Source organism: the organism of the source record quoted next, unplaced genomic scaffold, assembly GCF_019419815.1.
Source record: "Pyrus x bretschneideri cultivar Hongxiangsu unplaced genomic scaffold, Pyrus_bretschneideri_v1 Contig17, whole genome shotgun sequence".
In the NCBI taxonomy this organism is placed as follows: Eukaryota; Viridiplantae; Streptophyta; class Magnoliopsida; order Rosales; family Rosaceae; genus Pyrus; species Pyrus x bretschneideri.
The window spans coordinates 499,514-524,850 of NW_025999468.1; the positions used below are offsets into that span (position 1 = coordinate 499,514).

The following is a 25,337-nucleotide window of genomic DNA, read 5'->3' on the forward strand; positions in this document are numbered from 1 at the left end:
TATTTAATTTACTCAAATAAATATTTAATAAAAAATAAAACAAATCTTAAATCATCATAATAAGAGATGCATAAAAATAGGAGCAAAAAGGGAATGCTAATGTGAATAGACTTCTAATGAAATAAAATTAAAGTACCAAAATTGTAGGGAAAATGTTTAATCAAATTTGCAAAAGGAATAAATGATTAACCTATGACATTTAAAAATGAGACGTCTATATCAAAACGTCCCTTCTTTAAATTCTAATTCTAATTGAATGCACCTAGAATGTTATAAACTTGTTTAAAATTCTAATTGAATACACCCGGATTTTTAAGGATTTTAATAAGGGGAAACTTGATATAAGTCCAATTTTTTGAGCCAATTGTAGGAATAGTCCAGTTTATTAAAATAAGTCCAATTTGTTATATTTAATTATTTAATTATCAATAGTTATCTGTTCAATGATAAGATTTATTATAAAAATCAAATTTCTTCCCAATTATCTCTTTGCTTATTTCTTTTTATTTATCTTTTTGTTATTTCTCGTTCTTCCTCCTACTTTAAACCCCATTTATAGATTTTATTTTTAATTTTTATAATCAACCTATATCACAGGTTAATTATATTTATCTACCTATATGACAGATTCTTTTTTTATAATCAACCTGTCACAGATTAATGTGTCTTACTTGTAGGTATGTTATGTTTTTTCTACATTTTAATTAGGTTTCATATCTCATGTATAGGTATTATATACATTCATATGTTTGTTACTTGAGTTAGGGTAGAATGTTTTGTAGATAAATTTATGTTAGTATATTAGTTTTTTTGTTATAAGATATTAAATATATTCTTTTGGAGTTGGAAAATGCATAATATTAGAAGATTTTAATTGATTTTTAATATTTTTAGAAAATATAAAATGAGTATAAAAGAAATAAAAACAAATAATTAGATAACTGGACTCACTCCTAAAAACACTCTACATTTTTGGACCTGGATCTAAAAGCCCCTTTTAATAAACTATCTTAAAATCTTAATTGAATACACATTGAATTTCAAAGAATCACTTAAAATCCAGATTGAATACCAATGGATTCATTAAAAGAATTAAAATCCCTCAAAATCCCAATTGAATACATCCCCTAAATGTCATTTGTAATATCTAATCTAATTTACCCCCACTTCCAACATCAAATCATATGTTCCATCTGTAATCGACTGCCACATTACACGGCGTCAATGCTAGAACAATCTGGTAAATACTAGAAGAAGAGCTTGGTACCAAAAAATTTGTAACTGATTGCATAGCCGTACCCTCATTTGATCCAAGTGAAATGAGATGAACGCATCGTATGCAACACCTTCTCGCTATAAAAGAGGTTCGTCTGCATCATTAAAACCAAAAGGGTAAGCTTATTAGTAAATTCACAAGCTCAATTATTCCATGCTATAGTACGATAAAAAGTTGCAGTTGATAAGATGAATGGTTCCTACCGTCACGGTCATCTTCCATATTGTATTCATCTTCATCATCATCAAAATCAGAGTGCTGCAAGACCATATAGTTTCATTAGAAACATTTTGTTTTCCCACACACGGCGAGAGCCATCACCTAATCCTACTAGAATCAAGTAAATAATAAGAACGGAAACAAAACTATAAGGGAAACTAAATTAAAATAGCCCTTGTTCATTCTGCGCCAACATGCCTTCTAGTTCCGAACTTGAATATTCGTGAATCGAACTTCTAACAAAAGAAGTGATTACTTGTAAATAAATAAAAAATCTAATAAATATATAAAACCCACTATTTCCTTTACGAACCTTATAATAATCATCATCACTAAAGTCGTCGTCCTCTGGTTCCTCCTCCTCTTCATTTTCATCTTCATCCTCACCTTCACCTTCTTTCTTTTCTTTTGCATCATTTTGGCCCTACAAAGGAGAAACGTTATCAACAAAAAAAAGTTAATGCATACAAAAATTAAACTACCAATGACAAGACAAAATCTTTAAACCACAAATAATAGATTCTTTTCATGGACAAATTTACGGTGATCTTTGACTCAAAGTATTGTAGTTACAGACACTCTAAAGACTTTCTCATACCTGACGCTGCTCGAGCTTTTCAAATAAATCCAACTTCTCCAGCCCTGTCAGAGTGATATTCTTAATCAGTTAGATTCAAAATACCTACAGAACAAAGAAAAACGCAGAAACATATGATATAAGACGGCACAAAAAAGAAAGCATCTAATCTCATAGTACCTGAGTTAGGATTCCATCGAACTCTCCTTCGACCTGGCTGCTGCACCCTTGAACCTGAAATACCATTGCATCAGCATGCATGCAAAAACCAAAAGGGCAGCCATAAAATACGATTATTCAGATTAGAAACCTTCAGTCAGTTCTTGAGGAAATCCCTTGAGCTCCAATATACTAAAAAGAGAACCACGCCTTACCATGGTTTTTGGCTTTGATTTGTCAGAAAATCTTTCAACCTCTGCGTTTTGCCTCTCTGCAACCACATGTTCTAGAAGTGTATTATTATCAAACATAATCTTGTATAATTTCAAAGAAGCCAAAAAATAATTAAGAATCGAATCAGAAGCAATATGGTATTCGAATAAAATGCCAGTATGGACCAATATTTTTAATGAACTGACAAGTTTAAGCAAAAACAAAAGTGTAACATGCACATGTTGAATATAATACCACTATATAAAAAATCAACTTAAAAAAATACTTATATTTTGAACAAGAATTAGTAGCATGCAACAAATATCCTTTTGAGAAAAAAGAAAGTTTGAAATTATTGTGATTTATGAATCTGCTTCGATTAAACATTTGCTGATCGTGTCACTTTGCATAATGGCCACAAACAGAAGAAAATGTGTTGTTGATAGGATTACAAGCACACCACAAAGTAGCACACAAATATCCTATTGATTTTCCTTATTAACACTAATATTTGTCAATTGTAGCATATGAAAATAAGGGTCTTTCCCGCAGAAGATTGTTTTATCTAACTACTTAAAATGTCACAAAAATTGGGTTGCTGTCCCTACTGACCAGCCACCGAAAAATAATTATTAGACTGACTTACACTTATCTAAAGTCTACGAAATTTTATATGCAGATACTAGACACACAGAGCTACACTCACACAAAATTTTGGGATTTTTGGAGTTGATTTGCTATTTAAATTAAATCGAACAAAAACAGAACAGAGACAGATTTTTGAGTAGTTCACAAATTAAGAAAAACGAGTTAGGGGAATTGCTATCCACCACCAAATAATCATGCAAACATGTTATGTTTCATTCAAATTCCTTCTATTTTTGGATGAAGATGCTCAAGTTGGCTCAATGTTAGAACCCAACCTATTACTCTTTCTTATGTAGTATGCTAAGAGAATGGCGTTTTCAACTTAACTTAGTCCCTAACATGCAATCTAGAATGGTGTGTTCATAGATTTAACAAGTAGAAATCATTAAGAACGAAAAGAGTTTGAGTCATCACAAGGCATCGTAAGTACTAGCGTTGTCTTACTTATCCTAGAAATTGATTCACATGTTAATCGCAATTAACAAGTACTACTCTAGAACATATGTAGGTCCTCATTCGACAAGGGCAGGCACACACATATTCATAGCATTAGAATCCTAGATATGCTTACTAAGTATGCATCCATAGAAAACACAAAAAGAATTCATCAATGAGACAAGTAGTGAACCAATTTTCATCCATTCGTAAAAGTAATTCAAATGAAATGTCATAACAAACTTGCAATCATATTCGGGGCTTCAAAACAGCCCCTAACTACTAAAAATTAGTTACACATAATTCTCAAATTAAACCAAAAGAAAGACATGAGTTTGAGAAGATAAAACCGAGAGAAGAGAATGCCAAGATTTCCTCCTTCCTTTCCTTCCTTCCCCAACGCAGCAGCCTTCCTTTTTCCCTTGCTTTGCTTCTTTTTTTTCTCTCTTTTTTTTCACACTTTTTTCTCCCCCTTTGTTGCTGCAACCTGTAGGTATTTTCTTCTTCTCTGCTGCCACAGTTTTTTCTCCATAACTCACCCCACTAACAGCCATTTAGTGATGACAATAAGTGGGAGGAAATGCCAAAACAATTGTAACTCTTTGGGCAGCCTTTATGCCCATTACTCTCACTTAATTTTTCATTTCCTCTGATATTTGAATAGGTGTTAGCTGGCTTGTTCTTGGCTGCATCAGTTTTGGCTGTTAGTTTTATGGGATTTATTGCTTTCAATGCTTCTTTGTCAGTTACAAACTGCTCAGCCTCCTGGGAACCTTTCAGTGTTTGAACGGCCATAACTTTTTCTAGAAAAATGATATTAACAATCTGTAAAATGTTCCAGAAAATAGACATCCGTAGCTTTCCAAGCATACAAGGCTCATTCTCTAATTCATTCTGAGCTGTCCGCAACTGGCTTCCAAAGTCAGCTGACCTGCACAGGCAGTTTTGACGAATTTATTACTTAACATTCCACTTGTGTTATTTTTCTTTTCTTTACTTGACAAATCCTAAAAAACACAAAAACAAGGTAAATAACTCAAAAATATAAGGAACTAACTAAGAAAAGACAAGTGAATTTGATATAAAATATATATAAATATGAGCTTATCAAATACCCCCACACTTAGCTTTTGCTAGTCCTCTAGCAAAACAAAGAAAACATGAAAAAGTAGCAACATGAAAAACATTAGCTCCCCACTATGTCACCCTCATAGAATTTCATTCAAGAAAACAAATCATCAAGAACCTTAGCTAGCACCAAGCAAGCTAATCCAAGCTCATCTTCCTTATTCAAATGTTAACAACTACCTTTTAATCATCCTTGAAGTGTAGTGTGTGTAATAGCCATGCTAATGCAATTTCAAGTTTTGTTTTAAAACACTACATGCAAACTAGTGACCTTCTCACGGGACATACACTCAATCACACATATGTTTAGTTTAACGTGTTTCGCTCAAAGAATCAAATGTGAAAGATCTACCATAAGCTTGCATAAAGATCTCATCTCCACAATCATAATTGCAAAACTAAAATCAAGAGGACTTTTATTGGTTGTAATGAGGCTTAGGGAGGGGGTTATAGAAATGAAAGGATAGGTAAACACAAGTTCCAAGCTACATTGCAAGCAATTCTCTTGTTGAGATTTATAAGAACTCAAGCTCTCCAACCACTCTACTAATACCTCCAATCACACCCCTAAACTTTTTATTTGCTTTGTATACAAAAATTTTTCTTCTCCTTTTTTTTCTTCTCTTTTTTTTTTTTTTTTTTTTTTTTTTTTTGAACCAATTTTCGCATATAACTAAATACAAACATGAAATACCCCCACACTTATTCTTTTGCCAAACTCTTTCAAAGTACTTCACAAACATTTCTCATAAGACAATCTCACATTGCTCACTAGCTAGCTTGGAAAGGGTAAGGAAAAATGTTTAAGGTATAAGGGCAGACATATCTGGTGATAAGAATTAAAAGGCTTAACATATAGGCTCAAATTGGCAATCTAATGATATCATTTTTCTTTAGGAAACATGCTTATTTGGGCCATGGTGATAAACCTAATGCCTCTATCCTTTTCAAGTTCATGCAATCAATGACAAACATTTCGAAAGATCATTACGCAAGTTCTAGAGATGTAAGTCACATAAGTTCATCACACATGAAAGAATATGAGTGTATGAAAAATGCACACACTTTCGATAGGCTCAAAAACTCACATAGGTTGTATATGGTCACTATGTTCACATACGAAGCTTTAAATCATGCTTTAGTTTCACATCAACAAGGCTATGTGCTTTTGGTTTTTCAAAGATGATTAAACATGTACAAAGCTAACAAGAGAATAAGGAACTTCACACAATACATGCTTACTAAGTTCTTGATCACCGTGGTTCAAATTCAATCCAGTTGTATCATTGGGTCGGGAAACTAACAAAAATCTAATTCAAAACAATAAATAAAATAAGACTATTTTTGGATTTTTCATTTTTAGAAATTTCTCTTTTTTTTTAATATTTTTTTTTTTTTAAGAGTCAACAAAACTAATTAAGAAAACAAAAAAAAAACAAGGAAACAAATTAAACCAGTTCTTAGTCAAAGGGACGAAAATTTTCAATTTGGTCATTTTTTCAATCCTTACCCCCAAACCTAAACTGGACATTGTCCCCAATGTCATAAAACACAATAATGCATAAAATAAAAAATAAAAATGAAATAAAATACTAAGAAACAAAATAAAGCATTTGGACTGAAAACTTCCCCAATTTGCAATAAAATCAAGTGATGACCCCCAAACTTCAATTCTGCAATCAACTCCAAGGGTGGACATAACCTAAGATTCCTACAAAGAAAAGAAATACTTCAGCTTAGCACGCATGAAAACTCAGAAAACAAAACAAACGAAAAATTGAAAATGACATAAAAAGATAATGAATAGAAATATTGGGTTGCCTCCCAATAAGCGCTTGCTTTTATGTCCTCAGCCGGACGGTACCAAGAGTAATCATTCAAGGGAAGCTGGTTCTTGGAGGGGTACAACCTCCACATCATGCTCCGCAAAAGACTCGTAATATGGTTTGAGTCTATGTCCATTCACTTTGAACAGGTTTCTGGTCTTTGCACTTTGGATTTCCACTGCACCATGAGGAAAAATATTAGTTATAACAAACGGACCAACCCATCGAGAACGAAGCTTACCTGGAAATAACCGAAGGCGACAATTAAATAGAAGAACTTTTTGTCCAATGGCAAAGCTCTTCCTTGATATCATCTTGTCATGAAATGCCTTTGATTTCTCCTTGTATATTCGACTAGACTCGTATGCATCATTCCGAATTTCATCTAACTCATTCAATTGAAGCTTCCTCTGCTGTCCGGCAACACTCATGTCCATGTTGTAGGCTTTGATAGCCCAATAAGCTTTGTGTTCTAATTCTACTGGAAGACGGCATGGTTTCCCATAAACTAATCGAAATGGGGACATTCCAATAGGAGTCTTATAAGCAGTCCTATAAGCCCACAATGCATCGTTCAAGCGCATGCTCCAATCCTTCCTACTAGGACTCACAGTTTTCTCCAAAATTTGCTTTACCTCACGGTTTGATACTTCTGCTTGACCACTAGTTTGCGGATGATAAGGTGTAGACACCTTATGTGTGACATTGTACTTCCTAAGCAACGCTTCAAATGTTCTATTGCAAAAGTGACTCCCTCCATCGCTAATGATTGCTCTAGGTGTGCCAAATCTTGCAAAGATGTTAGTCTTAATAAAATCTGAAACAATTTTTGAATCATTAGTTTTGGTGGCTTTCCCTTCCACCCATTTAGAAACATAATCCACAGCCAATAAAATGTAAAGAAAACCATTTGAAGATGGAAAAGGTCCCATGAAATCAATGCCCCATACATCAAAGATCTCAACAATCAAAATAGGGGTTTGTGGCATTTGATTTCTTGGGCCCAAGTTACCTGTTCGTTGACAACGATCACATGTTGCACAAAACTCGTACGCATCCTTAAACAAACTAGGCCAATAAAAACCACTCTCTAACACCTTAAGGGCTGTCCTTTTTGCTCCAAAATGGCCGCCACATGCATAAGAATGACAAAAAGTTAGAATAGATTTAAACTCAGATTCAGGAACACACCTTCTAATCAATTGATCAAGGCAATATTTCCACAAATAAGGATCATCCCACTCGTAGTATTTGGCGGTTTTGACAAGCTTATCTTTCTGAGCACGTGTAAAATCATCCGGAATCTTTTTGGTGACCTTGTAATTGATAATATCTGCATACCAAGGGTCAGTAACCTTTAATGAAAACAATTGCTCATCCGGAAAACTCTCACGTAAAGGGATGAAATCTTCCTCTATGTTTGAGTGCACAAGTCTGCTAAGATGATCTGCTACAACATTCTCACTCCCTTTCTTATCCTTGATCTCCAAGTCAAACTCTTGAAGCAGAAGTATCCATCGAATGAGTCGCGGTTTTGCATCTTTTTTTGTGAGTAAATACTTCAAAGCTGCATGGTCAGAAAACACAATAACTTTAGTTCCAATTAGATAAGATCTAAATTTTTCTAAAGCAAATACAACAGCTAGAAGCTCCTTCTCTGTTGTTGAATAATTCAACTGTGCATCATTGAGTGTTCGTGATGCATAATAGATGACATGTGGCACTTTGTTGACACGTTGTCCTAGAACTGCACCAACAGCATAATCTGAAGCATCGCACATTAACTCAAAAGGTAAACTCCAATCTGGTGGCATGATCACAGGAGCCGTGGATAACAACTCCTTAAGTTTGTTGAATGCTACCACACACTCTTCATTCATATCAAATATTACATCCTTTTGAAGCAAACGGCACAAGGGTCTAGAAATCATTGAGAAGTCTTTCATAAACCTACGATAGAAACCTGCATGTCCAAGAAAAGAACGAACCTCCCTGACAGTAGTAGGGAGAGGTAAAGAACTAACAATTTCTACTTTAGATTTATCAACTTCAATTCCATTTTCAGATATGATATGCCCTAAAACTAATCCATGTGAAACCATGAAATGACATTTTTCCCAATTTAAGACCAGATTAGTTTCTTGACAACGTTTTAAAACTAAGGACAAATTATGTAGACATGTATCAAAAGAATCACCATAAACTGAAAAATCATCCATGAACACTTCAATTATTTTCTCAATCATATCAGAAAAGATACTTACCATACACCTTTGAAATGTGGCGGGGGCGTTGCAAAGTCCAAACGGCATCCTCCGGTATGCAAATGTGCCAAATGGACATGTGAAAGTCGTCTTTTCTTGATCCTCCGGAGCAACTGCAATTTGATTATATCCAGAATAGCCATCAAGAAAGCAATAATGAGAATGACCAGCTAACCTTTCTAACATTTGATCAATGAATGGAACTGGAAAGTGATCCTTGCGTGTGGTGCTATTTATCTTCCGGTAGTCTGTACAGACTCTCCAACTATTTTGCACACGTGTAGGCACTAACTCACTAGCTTCATTCTTAACAACTGTGACTCCGGATCGCTTCGGAACTACTTGAACAGGGCTCACCCACTTGCTGTCCGAGATAGGATATATGATGCCAACATCAAGAAGCTTGATAACCTCTTTCTTGACGACCTCCATCATGAGTGGGTTCAAACGGCGTTGAGCTTCCCTTGTAGGTTTTGCACCTTCCTCCAGCAAAATCCTATGCATACATGTAGCTGGATTTATGCCTTTGATATCTGCAATGCTCCAAGCTATGGCAGTTTTGTGATCCTTCAGTACCCGGATCAGTTTCTCCCCTTCTTCTGCTGTGAGTTGTGATGATATGATGACCGGTAATGTTTCATCCTCTCCCAAAAATGCATACTTCAAATGTTCAGGAATCGGTTTAAGCTCCAATTTGGGTGCCTGAATCACAGAAGGAAGAATTTTTTCGTTAGAAGTAGGTAGAGAAATAAAATGGGAAGAAAACTTACCATGAATTGGTGAAAGAAACTCAAGGGCTGCCACTGTCTGGATTAATTCTTCTTCAATGTGCTCGGAATAATTAAGTTTTCCATGTGTAATGCTATGCACTAACGCCTTCTCTAAATTGTCTTGTCCTACACCTTCATTAAAACAATCCTGCACAAAATAATCAAACGCATCAATAGACAAACAAGATTCAAAATCATTAGGGTACCTCATAGCATTGAAGATTTTGAACTTGACACTTTCTCCATCAATTTCCATGGTTAAAGTATCATCGTAGACATCAATCTTCGTACGCGCCGTTCTAAGGAATGGTCTTCCCAATATAAGAGGAAGTGCAGTAGGCATAGGGTCATGTTCCATCTCAAGAACAAAAAAATCAGCAGGAAAAATAAGTTCATTCACTTGCACAAGTACATCCTCCAATAGGCCTTTGGGATATCTATTTGAACGATCTGCCAACTGGATTACTACCTTTGTTTCCTTCAAGTCTCCAAGGTTTAGTGATTCATACACTGAATATGGCATCAAATTGATGGATGCCCCCAGATCGCACAATGCTCTTCCAAACTCTTTCCCTCCAATTACACATGGAATGGTAAAGCTACCGGCATCCTTCAACTTCGGTGGTAGCTTTCTCTGCAAAACAGCTGATACTTCCTCGCTTAATGCCACAGTTTCTTGATCATTGAATCTTCTCTTGTTCGTACAAAGCTCTTTAAGGAACTTTGCATACTTGGGCACTTGTTTTATGGCATCTAAAAGAGGTAAGTTCACTTGGACTTGTCGGAAAGTATCCAAGATTTCCTTATCAGTTTGCTCCTTCTTAGACTTCATAAACCTACGAGGAAAAGGAATAGGGACACATGAGTTAAATGAATTTTGAACTTCTTTACTTACCTTATCAGAATCTTTTTTGTTTAATTCTGTATCTTTATGAGACTTTTCAGTTTCTGTTGAAGCCTCATCTTGCTCAAGATTTTTGGTTTGTTGCTCCCCTTGCTCATTTGTATCTTTTCTAGTCCTCTTTTGCATCCTTGGCTGCTCAAAAACTTCTTTTCCACTCCTTAAAGTCACAACATTCATCTGCTCCGCATTTGGATTCACCACGGTTTGGCTAGGCAACCTTCCTGGTTGATGTTGTTGCCCCATCAAACTTGCTAACTGACTCATTTGGCGCTCAAGGTTTTCAATTGCTTTGTCTGTTTTCTGTTGATGAGATTGAGTAGAGTTAGCTAAAGAAGCAATTAAATCCTCAAGAGACTTACTTGGAGCTTGTTGTTGTTGAGGCTGAAACGGTGCCTGCGATCTTGCTTGAAAGAAGCCAGGTGGACGGTTATAGTTGTTGGGAACAGATTGTTGTCCGTTGTCTTGATTATTCCACTTTAAATGTGGATGATCGCGCCACCCTGCGTTATAGTTGTTGGAGTATGGATCATACTTTTGTCTTTATTGCCCCTGAAACCCTCCTAACGCATTAGCTTGCTCAAGACCACCTTGATCCATTAACGAAGGGCACGTATCTGTGGCATGTCCCATCATTGAACAAACACTGCACACCTGTTTTGGAGCCACCATAACCTGTTGCACAAGATTAGTCAAGTTAGCTAATTGTAATTCAATACTAGAGTTAGCACTTACCTCGTTAACTTTCTTAAGAGGTAGCTCATCTCTCCCTCCAAATTGTCGTGTGTTGCCAGCATTAGAATCCTAGATATGCTTACTAAGTATGCATCCATAGAAAACACAAAAAGAATTCATCAATGAGACAAGTAGTGAACCAATTTTCATCCATTCGTAAAAGTAATTCAAATGAAATGTCATAACAAACTTGCAATCATATTCGGGGCTTCAAAACAGCCCCTAACTACTAAAAATTAGTTACACATAATTCTCAAATTAAACCAAAAGAAAGACATGAGTTTGAGAAGATAAAACCGAGAGAAGAGAATGCCAAGATTTCCTCCTTCCTTTCCTTCCTTCCCCAACGCCGCAGCCTTCCTTTTTCCCTTGCTTTGCTTCTTTTTTTTCTCTCTTTTTTTTCACACTTTTTTTTCCCCCTTTGTTGCTGCAACCTGTAGGTATTTTCTTCTTTTCTGCTGCCACAGTTTTTTCTCCATAACTCACCCCACTAACAGCCATTTAGTGATGACAATAAGTGGGAGGAAATGCCAAAACAATTGTAACTCTTTGGGCAGCCTTTATGCCCATTACTCTCACTTAATTTTTCATTTCCTCTGATATTTGAATAGGTGTTAGCTGGCTTGTTCTTGGCTGCATCAGTTTTGGCTGTTAGTTTTATGGGATTTATTGCTTTCAATGCTTCTTTGTCAGTTACAAACTGCTCAGCATCCTGGGAACCTTTCAGTGTTTGAACGGCCATAACTTTTTCTAGAAAAATGATATTAAAAATCTGTAAAATGCTCCAGAAAATAGACATCCGTAGCTTTCCAAGCATATAAGGATCATTCTCTAATTCATTCTGAGCTGTCCGAAACTTGCTTCCAAAGTCAGCTAACCTGCACAGGCAGTTTTGACGAATTTATTACTTAACATTCCACTTGTGTTATTTTTCTTTTCTTTACTTGACAAATCCTACAAAACACAAAAACAAAGTAAATAACTCAAAAATATAAGGAACTAACTAAGAAAAGATAAGTGAATTTGATATAAAATATATATAAATATGAGCTTATCAAATACCCCCACACTTAGCTTTTGCTAGTCCTCGAGCAAAACAAAGAAAACATGAAAAAGTAGCAACATGAAAAACATTAGCTCCCCACTATGTCACCCTCATAGAATTTCATTCAAGAAAACAAATCATCAAGAACCTTAGCTAGCACCAAGCAAGCTAATCCAAGCTCATCTTCCTTATTCAAATGTTAACAGCGACCTTTTAATCATCCTTGAAGTGTAGTGTGTGTAATAGCCATGCTAATGCAATATCAAGTTTTGTTTTAAAACACTACATGCAAACTAGTGACCTTCTCACGAGACATACACTCAATCACACATATGTTTAGTTTAACGTGTTTCGCTCAAAGAATCAAATGTGAAAGATCTACCATAAGCTTGCATAAAGATCTCATCTCCACAATCATAATTGCAAAACTAAAATCAAGAGGACTTTTATTGGTTGTAATGAGGCAGGCTTAGGGACGGGGTTATAGAAATGAAAGGATAGGTAAACACAAGTTCCAAGCTACATTGCAAGCAATTCTCTTGTTGAGATTTATAAGAACTCAAGCTCTCCAACCACTCTACTAATACCTCCAATCACACCCCTAAACTTTTTATTTGCTTTGTATACAAATTTTTTTTCTTCTTCTTCTTCTTTCTTTTTTTTTTTTTTTTTTTTTTTTGAACCAATTTTCGCACATAACTAAATACAAACATGAAATACCCCCACACTTATTCTTTTGCCAAACTCCTTCAAAGTACTTCACAAACATTTCTCATAAGACAATCTCACATTGCTCACTAGCTAGCTTGGAAAGGGTAAGGAAAAATGTTTAAGGTATAAGGGTGGACATATCTGGTGATAAGAAATAAAAAGCTTAACATATAGGCTCAAATTGGCAATCTAATGATATCATTTTTCTTTAGGAAACATGTTTATTTGGGCCATGGTGATAAACCTAATGCCTCTATCATTTTCAAGTTCATGCAATCAATGACAAACATTTCGAAAGATCGTTATGCAAGTTCTAGAGATGTAAGTCACATAAGTTCATCACACATGAAAGAATAGGAGTGTATGAAAAATGCACACACTTTCAATAGGCTCAAAAACTCACATAGGTTGTATATGGTCACTATGTTCACATACGAAGCTTTAAATCATGCTTTAGTTTCACATCAACAAGGCTATGTGCTTTTGGTTTTTCAAAGATGATTAAACATGTACAAAGCTAACAAGAGAATAAGGAACTTCACACAATACATGCTTACTAAGTTCTTGATCACTGTGGTTCAAATTCAATCCAGTTATATCATTGGGTCGGGAAACTAACAAAAATCTAATTCAAAACAATAAAGAAAATAAGACTATTTTTGGATTTTTCATATTTTCAAAATTTTCTTTCTTTTAATTTTTTCTTTTTAAGAGTCAACAAAACTAATTAAGAAAACAAAAAAAACAACAAGGAAACAAATTAAACCAGTTCTTAGTCAAAGGGACGAAAATTTTCAATTTGGTCATTTTTTCAATCCTTACCCCCAAACCTAAACTGGACATTGTCCCCAATGTCAGAAAACACAATAATGCATAAAATAAAAATAAAATAAAATAATAAGAAACAAAATAAAGCATTTGGACTGAAAACTTCCCCAATTTGCAATAAAATCAAGTGATGACCCCCAAACTTCAATTCTGCAATCAACTCCAAGGGTGGACATAACCTAAGATTCCTACAAAGAAAAGAAATACTTCAGCTTAGCACGCATGAAAACTTAGAAAACAAAACAAACGAAAATTTGAAAATGACATAAAAAGATAATGAATAGAAATATTGGGTTGCCTCCCAATAAGCGCTTGCTTTTACGTCCTCAGCCGGACGGTACCAAGAGTAATCATTCAAGGGAAGCTGGTTCTTGGAGGGGTACAACCTCCACATCATGCTCCGCAAAAGACTCGTAATATGGTTTGAGTCTATGTCCATTCACTTTGAACAGGTTTCTGGTCTTTGCACTTTGGATTTCCACTGCACCATGAGGAAAAATATTAGTTATAACAAACGGACCAACCCATCGAGAACGAAGCTTACCTGGAAATAACCGAAGGCGAGAATTAAATAGAAGAACTTTCTGTCCAATGGCAAAGCTCTTCCTTGAAATCATCTTGTCATGAAATGCCTTTGATTTCTCCTTGTATATTCGACTAGACTCGTATGCATCATTCCGAATTTCATCTAACTCATTCAATTGAAGCTTCCTCTGCTGTCCGGCAACACTCATGTCCATGTTGTAGGCTTTGATAGCCCAATAAGCTTTGTGTTCTAATTCTACTGGAAGACGGCATGGTTTCCCATAAACTAATCGAAATGGGGACATTCCAATAGGAGTCTTATAAGCAGTCCTATAAGCCCACAATGCATCGTTCAAGCGCATGCTCCAATCCTTCCTACTAGGACTCACAGTTTTCTCCAAAATTTGCTTTACCTCACGGTTTGATACTTCTGCTTGACCACTAGTTTGCGGATGATAAGGTGTAGACACCTTATGTGTGACATTGTACTTCCTAAGCAACGCTTCAAATGTTCTATTGCAAAAGTGACTCCCTCCATCGCTAATGATTGCTCTAGGTGTGCCAAATCTTGCAAAGATGTTAGTCTTAATAAAATCTGAAACAATTTTTGAATCATTAGTTTTGGTGGCTTTCGCTTCCACCCATTTAGAAACATAATCCACAGCCAATAAAATGTAAAGAAAACCATTTGAAGATGGAAAAGGTCCCATGAAATCAATGCCCCATACATCAAAGATCTCAACAATCAAAATAGGGGTTTGTGGCATTTGATTTCTTGGGCCCAAGTTACCTGTTCGTTGACAACGATCACATGTTGCACAAAACTCGTACGCATCCTTAAACAAACTAGGCCAATAAAAACCACTCTCTAACACCTTAAGGGCTGTCCTTTTTGCTCCAAAATGGCCGCCACATGCATAAGAATGACAAAAAGTTAGAATAGATTTAAACTCAGATTCAGGGACACACCTTCTAATCAATTGATCAGGGCAATATTTCCACAAATAAGGATCATCCCACTCGTAGTATTTGGCGGTTTTGACAAGCTTATCTTTCTGAGCACGTGTAAAATCATCCGGAATCTTTTTGGTGACCTTGTAATTGATAATATCTGCATACCAAGGGTCAGTAACCTTTAATGAAAACAATTGCTCATCCGGAAAACTCTCACGTAAAGGGATGAAATCTTCCTCTATGTTTGAGTGCACAAGTCTGCTAAGATGATCTGCTACAACATTCTCACTCCCTTTCTTATCCTTGATCTCCAAGTCAAACTCTTGAAGCAGAAGTATCCATCGAATGAGTCGCGGTTTTGCATCTTTTTTTGTGAGTAAATACTTCAAAGCTGCATGGTCAGAAAACACAATAACTTTAGTTCCAATTAGATAAGATCTAAATTTTTCTAAAGCAAATACAACAGCTAGAAGCTCCTTCTCTATTGTTGAATAATTCAACTGTGCATCATTGAGTGTTCGTGATGCATAATAGATGACATGTGGCACTTTGTTGACACGTTGTCCTAGAACTGCACCGACAACATAATCTGAAGCATCGCACATTAACTCAAAAGGTAAACTCCAATCTGGTGGCATGATCACAGGAGCCGTGGATAACAACTCCTTAAGTTTGTTGAATGCTACCACACACTCTTCATTCATATCAAATATTACATCCTTTTGAAGCAAACGGCACAAGGGTCTAGAAATCATTGAGAAGTCTTTCATAAACCTACGATAGAAACCTGCATGTCCAAGAAAAGAACGAACCTCCCTGACAGTAGTAGGGAGAGGTAAAGAACTAACAATTTCTACTTTAGATTTATCAACTTCAATTCCATTTTCAGATATGATATGCCCTAAAACTAATCCATGTGAAACCATGAAATGACATTTTTCCCAATTTAAGACCAGATTAGTTTCTTGACAACGTTTTAAAACTAAGGACAAATTATGTAGACATGTATCAAAAGAATCACCATAAACTGAAAAATCATCCATGAACACTTCAATTATTTTCTCAATCATATCAGAAAAGATACTTACCATACACCTTTGAAATGTGGCGGGGGCGTTGCAAAGTCCAAACGGCATCCTCCGGTATGCAAATGTGCCAAATGGACATGTGAAAGTCGTCTTTTCTTGATCCTCCGGAGCAACTGCAATTTGATTATATCCAGAATAGCCATCAAGAAAGCAATAATGAGAATGACCAGCTAACCTTTCTAACATTTGATCAATGAATGGAACTGGAAAGTGATCCTTGCGTGTGGTGCTATTTATCTTCCGGTAGTCTGTACAGACTCTCCAACTATTTTGCACACGTGTAGGCACTAACTCACTAGCTTCATTCTTAACAACTGTGACTCCGGATCGCTTCGGAACTACTTGAACAGGACTCACCCACTTGCTGTCCGAGATAGGATATATGATGCCAACATCAAGAAGCTTGATAACCTCTTTCTTGACGACCTCCATCATGAATGGGTTCAAACGGCGTTGAGCTTCCCTTGTAGGTTTTGCACCTTCCTCCAGCAGAATCCTATGCATACATGTAGCTGGATTTATGCCTTTGATATCTGCAATGCTCCAAGCTATGGCAGTTTTGTGATCCTTCAGTACCCGGATCAGTTTCTCCCCTTCTTCTGCTGTGAGTTGTGATGATATGATGACCGGTAATGTTTCATCCTCTCCCAAAAATGCATACTTCAAATGTTCAGGAATCGGTTTAAGCTCCAATTTGGGTGCCTGAATCACAGAAGGAAGAATTTTTTCGTTAGAAGTAGGTAGAGAAATAAAATGGGAAGAAAACTTACCATGAATTGGTGAAAGAAACTCAAGGGCTGCCACTGTCTGGATTAATTCTTCTTCAATGTGCTCGGAATAATTAAGTTTTCCATGTGTAATGCTATGCACTAACGCCTTCTCTAAATTGTCTTGTCCTACACCTTCATTAAAACAATCTTGCACAAAATAGTCAAACGCATCAATAGACAAACAAGATTCAAAATCATTAGGGTACCTCATAGCATTGAAGATTTTGAACTTGACACTTTCTCCATCAATTTCCATGGTTAAAGTACCATCGTAGACATCAATCTTCGTACGCGCCGTTCTAAGAAATGGTCTTCCCAATATAACAGGAAGTGCAGTAGGCATAGGGTCATGTTCCATCTCAAGAACAAAAAAATCAGCGGGAAAAATAAGTTCATTCACTTGCACAAGTACATCCTCCAATAGGCCTTTGGGATATCTATTTGAACGATCTGCCAACTGGATTACTACCTTTGTTTCCTTCAAGTCTCCAAGGTTTAGTGATTCATACACTGAATATGGCATCAGATTGATGGATGCCCCCAGATCGCACAATGCTCTTCCAAACTCTTTCCCTCCAATTACACATGGAATGGTAAAGCTACCGGCATCCTTCAACTTCGGTGGTAGCTTTCTTTGCAAAACAGCTGATACTTCCTCGCTTAATGCCACAGTTTCTTGATCATTGAATCTTCTCTTGTTCGTACAAAGCTCTTTAAGGAACTTTGCATACTTAGGCACTTGTTTTATGGCATCTAAAAGAGGTAAGTTCACTTGGACTTTTCGGAAAGTATCCAAGATTTCCTTATCAGTTTGCTCCTTCTTAGACTTCATAAACCTACGAGGAAAAGGAATAGGGACACATGAGTTAAATGAATTTTGAACTTCTTTACTTACCTTATCAGAATCTTTTTTGTTCAATTCTGTATCTTTATAAGACTTTTCAGTTTCTGTTGAAGCCTCATCTTGCTCAAGATTTTTGGTTTGTTGCTCCCTTTGCTCATTTGTATCTTTTCTAGTCCTCTTTTGCATCCTTGGCTGCTCAAAAACTTCTTTTCCACTCCTTAAAGTCACAACATTCATCTGCTCCGCATTTGGATTCACCACGGTTTGGCTAGGCAACCTTCCTGGTTGATGTTGTTGCCTCATCAAACTTGCTAACTGACTCATTTGGCGCTCAAGGTTTTCAATTGCTTTGTCTGTTTTCTGTTGATGAGATTGAGTAGAGTTAGCTAAAGAAGCAATTAAATCCTCAAGAGACTTACTTGGAGCTTGTTGTTGTTGAGGCTGAAACGGTGCCTGCGGTCTTGCTTGAAAGAAGCCAGGTGGACGGTTATAGTTGTTGGGAACAGATTGTTGTCCGTTGTCTTGATTATTCCACTTTAAATGTGGATGATCGCGCCACCCTGCGTTATAGTTGTTGGAGTATGGATCATACTTTTGTCTTTGTTGCCCCTGAAACCCTCCTAACGCATTAGCTTGCTCAAGACCACCTTGATCCATTAACGAAGGGCACATATCTGTGGCATGTCCCATCACTGAACAAACACTGCACACCTGTTTTGGAGCCACCATAACCTGTTGCACAAGATTAGTCAAGTTAGCTAATTGTAATTCAATACTAGAGTTAGCACTTACCTCGTTAACTTTCTTAAGAGGTAGCTCATCTCTCCCTCCAAATTGTCGTGTGTTGCCAGCAATGTTCTTTAATAATGCCTTAGCATTTGTTGGTGTCTTGTCCATGAATGCTCCTCCACTTGCTGCATCAAGCATTACACGATCAGTACCACACAATCCTTCATAAAAATATTGTATTAAAAGATGCTCTGAAATTTGATGATTAGGACAAGATGCAACCAAATGTGTGAATCGCTCATAGTAATCTCCAAAGGGCTCTCCATGTTGTTGTCGGATTGCACATATGTCTTTCCTTATGCTTGCAGCTTTTGTGGCCGGAAAATATTGCTCCAAGAATGCTTGCTTCACCTGTTTCCATGTGTTCATTGATCCTGGAGGTAAATTGTAAAGCCACTCCTTTGCCTTAGCTTCTAATGTAAATGGGAATGCCCTCAACTTGACTTGCTCCTCATCCACATTGGCTGGTCTCATTCCCGAGCATACCACATGAAACTCCATGAGATGCTTGTTGGCATCCTCTGTTGAGAAGCCATGGAACTTAGGCAAGTAGTGAATCATGCCGGACTTAAGCTCAAATCCTCCTCCTGCATTTGGATATGTGATGCACAATGGTTGTTGATCCGTATTAGGCGTTGCCAACTCCCTCAAAGTCCGGTTATCAGCCATGCCTTCTTGTGGTTCTTCCTCCTCTTCCGAACTCAAATGTGGTGGAGAAGATGGTGGTAAAGACACCGATGCACGCTTTTGCTTGATTGTTCCTCGAAGCTTTCGAAATGTTCGTTCAACCTCAGGATCATAGGAATCTAGATCAATGCTCTTGGACCTTCGAGTACGCATATACTACGAAGAGTACCTGAAATAAACACAAGAACAAAAACACTAATTAGACAAGAAAAGAAAACAATAATAAAAAAATAAAAAAAAAGTAATTAGAAATAACAATCCCCGGCGACACGGCGCCAAAAATTTGATAGGATTAAAAGCACACCACAAAGTAGCACACAAATATCCTATTGATTTTCCTTATTAACACTAATATTTGTCAATTGTAGCATATGAAAATAAGGGTCTTTCCCGCAGAAGATTGTTTTATCTAACTACTTAAAATGTCACAAAAACTGGGTTGCTGTCCCTACTGACCAGCCACCGAAAAATAATTATTAGACTGACTTACACTTATCTAAAGTCTACGAAATTTTATATGCAGATACTAGACACACAGAGCTACACTCACACAAAATTTTGGGATTTTTGGAGTTGATTTGCTATTTAAATTAAATCGAACAAAAACAGAACAGAGACAGATTTTTGAGTAGTTCACAAATTAAGAAAAACAAGTTAGGGGAATTGCTATCCACCACCAAATAATCATGCAAACATGTTATGTTTCATTCAAATTCCTTCTATTTTCGGATGACGATGCTCAAGTTGGCTCAATGTTAGAACCCAACCTATTACTCTTTCTTATGTAGTATGCTAAGAGAATGGCGTTTTCAACTTAACTTAGTCCCTAACATGCAATCTAGAATGGTGTGTTCATAGATTTAACAAGTAGAAATCATTAAGAACGAAAAGAGTTTGAGTCATCACAAGGCATCGTAAGTACTAGCGTTGTCTTACTTATCCTAGAAATTGATTCACATGTTAATCGCAATTAACAAGTACTACTCTAGAACATATGTAGGTCCTCATTCGACAAGGGCAGGCACACACATATTCATAGCATTAGAATCCTAGATATGCTTACTAAGTATGCATCCATAGAAAACACAAAAAGAATTCATCAATGAGACAAGTAGTGAACCAATTTTCATCCATTCGTAAAAGTAATTCAAATGAAATGTCATAACAAACTTGCAATCATATTCGGGGCTTCAAAACAGCCCCTAACTACTAAAAATTAGTTACACATAATTCTCAAATTAAACCAAAAGAAAGACATGAGTTTGAGAAGATAAAACCGAGAGAAGAGAATGCCAAGATTTCCTCCTTCCTTTCCTTCCTTCCCCAACGCCGCAGCCTTCCTTTTTCCCTTGCTTTGCTTCTTTTTTTTCTCTCTTTTTTTTCACACTTTTTTTTCCCCCTTTGTTGCTGCAACCTGTAGGTATTTTCTTCTTTTCTGCTGCCACAGTTTTTTCTCCATAACTCACCCCACTAACAGCCATTTAGTGATGACAATAAGTGGGAGGAAATGCCAAAACAATTGTAACTCTTTGGGCAGCCTTTATGCCCATTACTCTCACTTAATTTTTCATTTCCTCTGATATTTGAATAGGTGTTAGCTGGCTTGTTCTTGGCTGCATCAGTTTTGGCTGTTAGTTTTATGGGATTTATTGCTTTCAATGCTTCTTTGTCAGTTACAAACTGCTCAGCATCCTGGGAACCTTTCAGTGTTTGAACGGCCATAACTTTTTCTAGAAAAATGATATTAAAAATCTGTAAAATGCTCCAGAAAATAGACATCCGTAGCTTTCCAAGCATATAAGGTTCATTCTCTAATTCATTCTGAGCTGTCCGAAACTTGCTTCCAAAGTCAGCTAACCTGCACAGGCAGTTTTGACGAATTTATTACTTAACATTCCACTTGTGTTATTTTTCTTTTCTTTACTTGACAAATCCTACAAAACACAAAAACAAAGTAAATAACTCAAAAATATAAGGAACTAACTAAGAAAAGATAAGTGAATTTGATATAAAATATATATAAATATGAGCTTATAAGTGCCCAAGTATGCAAAGTATTGCATACTTGGAAGGGGCGTGTGAACTTCTACTTGCATCTAACTATAAAACCTGAGTGAGATCGATTTCAGATACACTATACGTGTATTTTCATCTTCAACCATATCCATATCATTTGATTGTTTTTTTAAGATTAAGGCTTATCAACATATCTGTATGAATTTCATCGGAACTGCGAAACAAGCATCTATGCAGCATTGCTAGTCTATTATCGAGTTCAAACATACCAGAACAACAAAAATGCTCTCCAAAACATCAAATCAATAAGGAGAGTCTTTCCCCACCGAGAAAAAGAAAGGGAAAAACACATGCTCCATAGATTGCTTATTCCACTACCATGTGTACTGCTAAATAAAAAATGACAATGAATTATGAAGAATATCATGCTAACCATTCGAAGTGCTCTGCTCAAGATAATAAGGAGAGTCTTTCCAAATTTTTTGAAACTTGCGAGTTTGGTTGATTGAGTTTTCTTCCTCAGTAACAGCGTCTGTTTTTTGATGTGGCAAATCAATGTCCTGCAAAGTAAAGTTTCGACGTTAAATATGAAAAGTAGGAACAGCGTCAGCCCATAAATTATCTATTTCTAATTCATGGAAACCTAGCAAACAGCCAAACTTATGCAAAACTGCAGCAACAAAAACTCACAGGAAAAAGCAAAGGGTTCTTGCATAGCATACCCAAAACCGCCACCACCCGAAAATCCACCGCGTCCACGCCCTCTATATGCCATTGAACTACACATTTAAACGCAAAGATGAATTACTCAATAAACACTCATATGCGGCCCTTTACCACAGTAGTTGAAAGGTGTTGAACCATTACATGCGGCGTGAGTTCGAACCCTGTCGGTGACTCATCTAACAAATATATCATTTGACAAAAAATTAAAAAAAACACTCTTATGCAAAATAAAAAGTACATTGCCCCACAAATTTAGCAAAATTCAGCAAAATATTACTACCAATTTCAGCAGTAAAATAGTGACGACTGAGAAGTTCGACTCTACCGCGGGAGGGGAGAGAGAGAGAGAGGGGCAAGACTTCTGTTGGACTCGGGAGAGGCAGCAATGAGAGATTGAAAGTGTGATTTCGGTTGGAGAAATGTTATCCATATCATGTTTTTGTACCATATTTTCATACCACCTTAGGTAGCATTTGATGTGGACAGTCATATCATTTGAATTAATCAGATTTTTAAATTTAGTTCATTATTTAATAAACTAATAATTAAGAAAAACTAGTTAATTTAATGATGATTGTGGTATACGATAAGTTTTTCTCCTTCATTTCCTTGGGTTTTGCAAATTATGCCACATAAGGTGGTATAGAAATATGGTATAAAAGCATGGTATGAATAACATTACTCTTTGGGTTGATTCACTCAATCTCTTTGATTTTTTTTTGGGGGGGGGGGGGAGGGGAGGTTTGGTTTCAACTTTTTAGTCATCACAGTACGGTTCCTCGATTTTTATGTCAACACCTACAGACCGGGGGGGGGGGGGGGAGGTTTGGTTTCAACTTTTCAGTCAACACAGTACGGTTCCTCGGTTTTTATGTCAACACCTACAGACGGAACACATATGCATTGGTGAACTCTATTTCTATTAGGACGTGTTTGCCACTTGGGATTGGAATGGAGAGTAACGGAATTGCATTCCTCCCGAATCATTATGCCATTTACTACCAATAGGAGAATCAGATTTTATGTGGGTCCACCCAATTTCAACCGTTCAATTTCGGATTTACCCTGCATTGGATTACCTCTATAGAGATGGTAATTGAGTTCCGGGTGTAAGGCTGCCTTAGGACACAAAATTTTATACCCATAATACCCATTTCTATTCCTAAAACACGTCCTACCTTCATCAATCACTCCCCTCCGTATTTGTTTCTCTCGTAGCACTGACCACCCCACCTTTGTGATCTGAAACGATGCCGCAGCGATAAACGACTAACGCCTGCAATCAGGAACAAGGTTCGCCCAGGGGCTGAAACGATGCCTCAACAACGAAAGTGATCTGGAACAACAAACGCCCAAATCAGCAAGGAAATTGTGATTTGCAGACCCAAACAATATAGAAGGAAATAACCTTTATCACTTTCACTCTGTGAAAATTGGATTATTTTTCATGATTCCTCTTGAGATTGGATGGTGGGGTGTGGATATTGTGGTCTAGGGTGGGGTGTGGATACTGTGTGCTAGGCAGCCTCCGTTGGACAAGAGTTTGACGGTGAATTTGAGCGTTTTGGTCAAGCGACTGCAGAGAAAGATGGGAAAACAAGGAGAGAGAGCAAGAGAGCTAGAAAATGAAGTAAAATTTTGTTTTAGTTGACTTTATGTGTTACTATTTCTAATAGGGTTTAGGGTGATTAAGAGTTAGAAGCAAATAAAAAAGGCTTATTCTATTAACACCTCACATATTATTAATTAAATCTCACATACTTAATACATCTCATATTTACTTTTTTAATAAAAAATTTATCTTAATACACCCCATATTTTCTATACACTCAACATTCTTCAAACCTTATAAACGCATTTTCAATTTTTATAAATTAAATTGACTTAGAATTAAAACCCTAATATTCTCTAAAAATAGAAGTCTACAATCCGGTTTGTTGAGCTTGAGTTTCATTGGGTCATCACAGCCAATCTCTTTTTCTCTATCTCTTAAGCCTTTGCTAACAAAAAAGGATTACTGCTAAAAAATGGCAACTGGGTTTGCCTCCTGTGAAATTGGGTAGTATGGAAAGTAAAAGCAAGCTTAAATAATTACCGATGTCGTTGAATAATTAAAACAATGGCAAATATGAAATTTTACCTCATGTGTAGCTTCCGAAATATTGATATCATGTTCCATTCGTTAAATATTTTTCTCAATCAACGTGTTTATAGTTTCAATAGTTAGAATTTTATTAAACAATTAATGTAGTGGAGAGGTTTTGATAGTTGAAGAAGATAAATAATACGTTAAAAGTAATTTGGGGTGTATTTAGAAATTTCTTATTTTCTTTAAACCTCATAAGGTTGAAATTGTCATTGCATAATAGGTTACATAAGCCACTTAATATTAAATTTTAATGTGGGATGCATTCAACATTATGTATGATGCTAATAAAAAAAGCCATAAAAATGATTATCATTCTGATTCATGTGAATTGGTAAACCGTTTATATAGATCAATATCATTTCTATTCCAAACAATTTTAGTGAACAATTCCAACAAGAATCTGATTCTGATTACACCTCATTATATTTCCTCTTCAGTTCAATTCCTTCCAATCTAATTACGGTTTAGTAAATCCATCCGACCATTCAGAGTATTGACCTGCAACCTCGAGGAAGCAACAGAACAACCTTATCCATACTAACAAAAAAAACCAGAGACCTAAATTACTAATTGAATCACCCAAATTGCATAACCCCAATTTTATAAAGGCAGAAAATTTGAACCAGCCAAACGGAGAATTTCAACCTAAAATTCAAAATCCCAATTTAAAAAATGCATAAAAGTTGATGAGATTGACTTACCATTACGATTGGAGTGGATGGAGTCTGGCGATGGAGCAGCGTTGCAGCTGACGGAGATCGAATCGGGGGTTGATTGGATGGCGGTCTGAGGAGACTGGAGAGAACGATGGTGGACTGTGTGGAGGATGGGAGTCTGGAGAGAACGATGGTGGTGTGGTGGAGGAACAATGGAGGATGACGTTGTGGGAGACAGAGAGAGAAGAGATCGAGTAGAGGGGTGAGAGAAAAGGGAATTATCGGGTGGTAGAGTCCGAGTTCAAATCATGTAAACCCAAAACCCTGCATGGCCTCTATGTGACCTGTCTCAGGTAAAATCAATGGCCAAGTATCTCTCGTAGCGGATTCAGATTTTA

The 25,337-nt window shown here is 36.5% G+C and overlaps 1 protein-coding gene across 1 annotated transcript; it reads right to left on the minus strand.

Moving 5' to 3' along the window:
- Positions 1 to 1,019: 1,019 nt before the first annotated feature.
- LOC103956972 (DNA-directed RNA polymerase III subunit RPC7-like) lies at positions 1,020 to 25,337 on the minus strand. Its single transcript, XM_048581276.1, is given in 11 exon segments — positions 1,020 to 1,370; positions 1,480 to 1,534; positions 1,809 to 1,919; positions 2,094 to 2,137; positions 2,253 to 2,306; positions 2,383 to 2,502; positions 21,842 to 21,968; positions 22,099 to 22,108; positions 22,110 to 22,187; positions 23,313 to 23,470; positions 24,985 to 25,337. Coding segments are annotated over 9 exon segments (612 nt in total). The 5' UTR covers positions 22,184 to 22,187; positions 23,313 to 23,470; positions 24,985 to 25,337; the 3' UTR covers positions 1,020 to 1,353.